Below are 7,251 nucleotides of genomic sequence, written 5' to 3'. Positions count from 1 at the left end.
ACACGACTTCTAAAGAAAGAGGAGCTGTTTGTGTGGCACTTACACCGTCCCCCGCCTCGTGACCGGCACGCTGGCATCGTGGTACTGCATACATCTTTTATATACAGTCTGTGGTCCAACATAACTGACCTGAAGTCAGTTTGAGTTTTTCTGTCTGTTTGAAGCAGCCCTGTGGGGGACCACGCCCCCGTCAGCCTCTCTGACTGGTCACAGTCATTGGTCAGTAATCAGAGGTGCGAGCGCTCTTGAATACTTGATGGTGATTCATGGTTAAACTTTCTCACAGGGTCGCCCTCCAACGTTAAACACGAGCAGCGCCTCCATCAAACACACGAGTGTGCTGTGGGAGGAGACAGACAAGGATTATTATGAAGATCATGCAAAGCCACTCTGCTGCACTTCAGCAGTAAAGTCAGTCCGCTTTAGCAGAGCGTTCAAAAATCCCAGTGTTCATGAAGGAAACCCGAGCTTTCCCATAAACAGGTCACATGAGCAGAGTGAAGGAATCTGAAATCCAGATTTTTGTTTCTCAATCAACGGTTTTGGCAACACGTCAAAGTGTGTGACGTTTGAAACATGCAGGTGTGCGTGTGTGTGAAGAGCAGGTAAAACCAGAAAGGTGAGCACGCATCGCGGCGCAAAACACAACGAACACCGTCTCAAAGCAGCCGAACTTCCTGAGCGAGTGTGTGTGTGTGTGTGTGAGCAGTGAAGGCTGGATGTGGGTCAGGCTGACGGGCTGAAGCTCTGCAGTGTTAAATATGAAGCAGTGATTTCCAGCTGCAGACTCGTCGCTCCGCTGCAGCTCACCTGCCCGACACCCTCTGACCTCTGACCTCTGAGCTCACCACAGGACTCAGTTAATGCCACAGACATTCTGAAGCTTCGCTTTAATAAGGATCCATAAACTGTTCACAGCCTGAGAAAAAACATCTTCATCTTTGCTTCTGATGATTTTGTCAGTGTTTTGTTAAATTACACTCAGACTGGCTGGGTTTGTAGTTTGTAAATGACTGCCTCTCCATATTTGTAGTCCTGCAGAGCAACCAGAAACACAGTGACAGAAGGAGTTGAATCCTGCAGAGCTGCGACGCTCCTGAGGGCAAGCCCAGCTTTTATTCCTCATCTCAGAGAGAAACGCAGCCGCCTCGCGTCTCTGCTCCGACACAAACCCGCCGCATTAAACCTGCGTCCACAGACGGGCCGCTAATCTGCTGGGACAACAAACAGCTGCTAATCACAGACCTTTGGAGCGCTGCGTGCATCCATCACAGCAAATGCTGCTCCACTCAGCGGCTGGGTCTCACACACACACACACACTGTGCCACACAGACCCACCTGCAGGGAACAAAACCCTGAATTACATCCAGAATTTTCTGTAATTCTGCAGAAAATCTTTGAAATCTTCCACAAAGCAGACGTTGGTTCAGATTAAGGTGAGCGTGTGAACACACACAGCAGGGCACGTTGTTGTTGTAGTAATAATAATAATAATAATAATAATAATAATAATAATAATTATTATTATTATTATTATTATTATTATTATTATTATTATTATTATTATTATTATTTAAGGGGCGACCGTGGCTCAGGGGATCGGGAAGCTCATCTGTAACCGGAAGGTCGCTGGTTTGATCCCCCTGCTCTCTCTGTACTGGTCGTTGTGTCCTTGGGCAAGACACTTCACCTCCCGCCTACTGGTGATGGCCAGAGGGGCCGATGGCGCGATATGGCAGCCTCGCTTCTGTCAGTCTGCCCCAGGGCAGCTGTGGCTGCACCTGTAGCTGCCTCCACCAGTGTGTGAATGTGAGAGTGAATGAATAGTGGGATTGTAAAAGCGCTGTATAAATGCAATCCATCATTATTATTAATACGGTTTCATGTGGTGATGGACACAAACGCTCACAGCGTCTCAGAAGCGTGTCCTCGTCCCCGTCTGTCTCTCTCACGTGTTTTAAATCAGGCTGCAGAAAATTCGGTTGATCGTCGGACGTCGGCGCCTGTTTGCTTCACGGACGCAGTTTCTCACAAACACCTGAAACTCTGACACGCAGCTTTAGTGTGTGTGCAATGTATTGTGGGCCATTGACCGCACACACCGGGCTGCTTCTGGCTCCTCTGTCCCAAACGCGTTCAAAGACAGGAAGTGTTAAGCGTCCCGTCTGACACGCCGACCCCGACCGCAGGAAGTGGCGTCCTGCCTGCTCGCACTCAGCGGTTCCCCCTCAGACACGCCCCTGCAGCAGGACGGCGAGGGACGCCAATCTGTGAGATTATTTCAGTTTGATCCTCTAACAGCTGATAACAGGAAGTGGAGCTTTTTCACAATAAAGCATCACTGCCCAGACTCAGATTCAATCTGCTGATACGTTTCCTGATTCAGCCTGAGACACGTCGCATTTACCAAACTCGTCGCGTGCAGATGCAGGACATTATTTTGCAGAGCCGTGTAACTGAAACTGAGCTGTGATTAAAACGTGTGAAGGTCTTCATGTCCTCAGCAGCTCTGACGTCTTCACTCGTGTGAACAAATGACTCGTTTGAGGAAAATGGAGCTCACAGCTCAAACTGTGAAGAGCTTATTACGCTGCAAGAACTCAAAATCTTACCAAGTATATTTGTCTTATTTCTAGCCGAAATTATCTCATTACACTTAAAATAAGACTAAACCAGCTACAAAGCATCAGTAAGATAAAGGAACTTGTTTCAAGACAGTGAATCCTGAAACTAGAGAAAAACTTGAGAATTTTCACTTGTTTCATTTGCAGATTTTTTCACTTAATATTTTACCTTGAAACAAGTGAAAATTCTCTAGTTTTTCTCTAGTTTCTGCAGAGTAACGCCGAGCGCTTACATAACGCACGGAGCGAGCCGACCATCCGGATCCTCCGAGCAGCAGGAAGCTACAGACACGTCTGTTCTTTGGCCTTTATTATAGAAACAGAACATAATAAAGACGTCGCTCGGTGATCGCTTCAGTGTTGCTGAGCAGAAGCTCCACAGCATGAAACGACTCTTCATGTTACATCAAAGCTTTACTCATCAGGACACGTTCAGCTTTATTTTCTGTGTTTCTAAAATTACAAAATGACACGAAATAAAGTTTTTTACTCAATATTTGAATTCTGGTTGTTTTTATTTTAATGATTTTTCTGGATTTTTCTTAATTACAATTTTAAAACATTTGATGTCTTATTGCAGATTTTTAAATTGTTACAATGTTTAAGTGCATTTGATATTTTTATGAAATTTTTGAAGATCTTTTTTATTTTCTAATCTGTGAAAAAGCAGAAATGCAAAAAGTCTGCAGCAGAAAACAGCACACACACACACACACACACACACACACAAGCATGAAGGCAAACATTCCTGCAGGAACACATACGCATGCCTGCACACCCACTTCAGCTGTAATAAGCAGGCTGCGTTTCTGAAAGAGGACGGCAGTGATTATGTAACCGCTGGAGCTGAACACACACACACACACACACTCACACCCCGCGCTGAGGCTGCGGTCTGTGTGATATGAGCTGTAAAAATGAAAATCCTCCTGCAGGAAGCCGACTCGGCCCGATCTCCATCCTACAGCAGATTTTCTCTCTCAGAGTTTCTGCAGTCGAGTCCAAAGAAACAGCTCACGGCCTCTCGCCGCTGCAGCGCTCTTTTCTCCGGGAGACCAGAGGCTTCGAAAGCGACACGTTTACATCACACGCACACGCACACACCTGCTGGAGGCTGAGGAGCCTCAGAAACACACACAGTATAAAACAGGTCGTGGTACAAACAATGAAGCCAACCAATCAGCCCAAACAGAGGCCTGCACTGACTGAACTCTGGTGCCGTTTGTTTGGTCAGATGTGAACGTGGACGTCTGACCAATCAGCACACTGAGCGTGCTCACTGACGGCACGGTCGCAGTGGCCTGTGGGCGCGAGCGTGCCGTGCGCCTGCCGACCTGCTGCTCCACACTTCCATCACTCACAGAGACGTTCAGTCCCTTAGAGATCCAGAACTGGACCTTCAGACTTCCTGGGGTCACACGTGAGCCGGGCTCGTGAATCTCACTTCTTACCTTTGCAGTGTCCGAAGCGTTTTCCCACCACGCTGTCCAGCACGGCGAGCGTCAGGTTTTCCGGGGTATCGGCATGAACAGGTGTCCCCCCTCCTCCTCCTCCATCCGTGATGAGGCTCGCCTCAGAGCTCTGCTCGTCACTGGACAGAGACGGGCTGCGGACGTCTCCTCCTCCAGAACCAGAACCGGACCCCGAACCAGAGCCGGAGCCATTAGCACTGCTGGGGGCCGTCACTACACCGGTCCCTGTGGCTGAGGGCCAGGAGGGCGGGTCCTCACTGTCAGGGCTGTGGGGGGGGTCAAAGGTCAAACGTCAGAGTTTGTCTCTGCTGCAGATTTATTGAAGAGTGTGTGTGGTGGTTTCGTTTTGGGGTTGAACCTGAATGTCTTATTTAATCAGAGTCGTCACTGAGTCGATAAAGTTGGACGAGACCTCTGAGGACGTCAGCTTTGCATGACTCAAAACAATCCTCATTCACCCTAAACCGGCCCTCAGCTCATCGCCGGCTGAAACAAGCCATTTTAGCTCCTGTCTCTTTAAGACCTGCCTGTATTAACTATTAAGTTTCCAGTAATGAGCTCAGTGTGTGAACAGTAATCACTGGGAGCTCAGACTGCTGGAAACACTATCAGTTTTATACACTGCACACCTGAATGATGTCATAGAAAGGACAGAAGCCCCACCCACCTGCTGAGGCACCTAATCAGAAGAAGTTTACCTTGATGAGAAGGTAAAACAGCTTGCTTCACACAGAGGATGAAGTGAGGAGCTGCACTGAGGCTCAGATACAGAAGGATTATTATAAACTATGGATCATGCAAAGCCAGGAACAAGTCCAAGAGTAAAACGCGGAGCTGACGAGGAGCAGGACAGATCCCAGACTGTTAAAGTGTCGTCCATCACATCAACATCAGAGTGGCAGCGTAGAGTCAGAGACAGCTGTTACTGACGGCTAAACCAACGAATGTCAGTCTTTCACTCACTTCTCTCCTAATGTCAGTGATCTTTTTGCTGTTCCTGCTGTGAATCAGTCTGATGTAAACTAAAGTCTGAATCAAGGAATTTATGTTTTTCAGAAAAACTGAAACAACGAGCACAAAGAGTTTCACACAGAATTAATACTCAGACAGAGTCCTCTTCACACTGAGGTCAATTATGGAGTTCCACAGGGTTCAGTGCTAGGACCAATTCTGTTTACATTATACATGCTTCCCTTAGGCAGCATCAGTAGAAGACATAGCATACATTTACACTGCTATGCAGATGACACCCAGCTCTATCTGTCCATGAAGCCAGATAACACACACCAATTAGTTAAACTGCAGGAATGTCTTAAAGACATAAAGACCTGGATGGCCGCTAACTTTCTGCTTCTTAATTCAGATCAAACTGAGGTTATTGTACTCGGCCCTGAAAATCTTAGAAATATGGTATCTAACCAGATTCTTACTCTGGATGGCATTACCTTGGCCTCCAGTAACGCTGTGAGGAACCTTGGAGTCATTTTTGACCAGGACATGTCCTTCAACGCACATATTAAACAAATATGTAAGACTGCTTTCTTCCATTTGTGCAACATCTCTAAAGTTAGAAATATCCTGTCTCAGAGTGACGCTGAAAAACTAGTTCATGCATTTATTACTTCCAGGCTGGACGACTGTGATTCATTATTATCAGGAAGTCCTAAAAACTCCCTGAAAAGCCTTCCGCTGGTCCACAGCAGATGGCCCCGCCCCTCCCTGAGCCTGTTGGAGGTTTCTTCCTGTTAAAAGGGAGTTTTTCCTTCCCATTGTCGCCAGCTGCGGCTCACAGTGTAAATAAATCCAGCTCACAGGAGTCAACAACACAACAGCAGGCTTGTATTTAAAGGTAAACAGTGTGAGTATGTCACAGGTGTCGGAAACACGCAGGTAACATTCAGGTAACACGGGTCTGACTGTAACCGCAGCGTTACCGGCCGGTTACATAAGGTGTCTGCGATCACGTGACTAAATCACGGGTTCACCTGCAGACGGGGAGACCCCTTTAAGGACCGCGGTCCACCTGCTGCTCATCCCCCACGAACCCGCTCTGTCTCACCTGAACACCTCGCGAGCCTGGCCGCTCTCCGGTGACGTCTCCCTGAAGAACGGGACGACCCGGGACAGGCTGGCCCTGCGGCGGGACGCCCCGGTGCCGCCGGCTTTATCTGCCACCCCGCCGACGAAGCCCCCAGCCCGGGTCAGCGCCGTGGTCTGCTTCTTCAGGAACTTCTCCAGAGGTTTCATCCCCGCAGGCATGGTGGGAGTCTGGGCGGAGGAGGCGGCGGTACTCGGTGGGTGGATGCGATGGGAGGGGGCGGCTGCTACATCACCGGCCCCGCGGGTCGGGGCGGGCAGGTGAGCGCGGACCGTCCGAGGCTCTGCGGGCTGCTGCGGACGCCAGCCGGCTCTACCCCATCGGCGGAGGCGGAGGTGCTCCTCCGTGCTCCTCTCCTGCTTTCACACCGACTCTTCCGTGGCAACGGCCCCGGCTTCTGCTGCACCGTCCCCGGCCTCTCCGCTCGGGCTTCGGCCTCGGTCCGCTCCTCCTCTTGCTCCTCACCTGAGCACGCGCCCGGCGCTGCGTTCCGGTGCTGTGGGTTTTCTGGGCAGCGGTGCTGGTTCGGTTTGGTTTCCAGGTCCGATGCTGCGGAAGCTCCGACGGTCCGCGAGACTGTGCGCGAGCTCTCTCTTACTCTCTCCCTGCCTCTCTCTCCCTCTCTCTCCTCCCCTTCTGCTAAATTAAAGCGATGAGAAGTGAGTGTGAACGTGCACGCTCCCCCGGCCCTCCCCGCGCTCATCTGCTGCAGTTGCGCGCTCCCGCGGCACTGGCAGGGCGGGCACGCGCAGACACATTTACTTGCAGTGGTGTAAAATTGATGGATATGGAAATATCCCCAACGACAGGAGCGCTCATTTCTGCCGGAAGTACCGCGAGACTTCAGCTCCAGATCACGTTACTCTTATCCACCTGCACGCGCACACACACCTTTAGCACAACCACGATCAAAGACCAGCCAGGACTTTTCACAGAGGTCAGAGGTCACCTGGATTTAGCGTCACACCAACATTATTGACTCTCTGTGAGGTCACCTGACCGTTTATCGATCTGTGTGCTGGAACATGATCGCAACAATCAGCCACACAGCAAACT

The 7,251-nt window shown here is 49.8% G+C and overlaps 1 protein-coding gene and 1 pseudogene across 1 annotated transcript in view; one reads left to right on the top strand and one right to left on the bottom strand.

Moving 5' to 3' along the window:
* The window catches only part of LOC146387898 (uncharacterized), a 9,522-nt pseudogene extending 5,460 nt beyond the window's left edge, over nucleotides 1-4,062 (top strand).
* The window catches only part of rapgefl1 (Rap guanine nucleotide exchange factor (GEF)-like 1), a 33,540-nt gene extending 26,704 nt beyond the window's left edge, over nucleotides 1-6,836 (bottom strand). The window contains exons 1-2 of the mRNA XM_084924930.1: nucleotides 6,157-6,836; nucleotides 4,077-4,363 (exon numbers count right to left, since the gene is read on the bottom strand). Coding sequence (XP_084781056.1) covers nucleotides 4,077-4,363; nucleotides 6,157-6,356 — 487 coding nt within the window. The 5' untranslated portion in view covers nucleotides 6,357-6,836. The remainder of the gene's footprint in view (nucleotides 1-4,076; nucleotides 4,364-6,156) is intronic.
* Between the last annotated feature and the right edge of the window lie 415 nt (nucleotides 6,837-7,251).

This window comes from Perissodus microlepis, chromosome 4 (assembly GCF_051167445.1).
Source record: "Perissodus microlepis isolate ML-2025 ecotype Zambia chromosome 4, ASM5116744v1, whole genome shotgun sequence".
Classification (NCBI taxonomy): domain Eukaryota; kingdom Metazoa; phylum Chordata; class Actinopteri; order Cichliformes; family Cichlidae; genus Perissodus; species Perissodus microlepis.
Note: the sequence above shows the minus strand (reverse complement) of the source record. Positions and strands in the feature narration are given on the sequence as shown.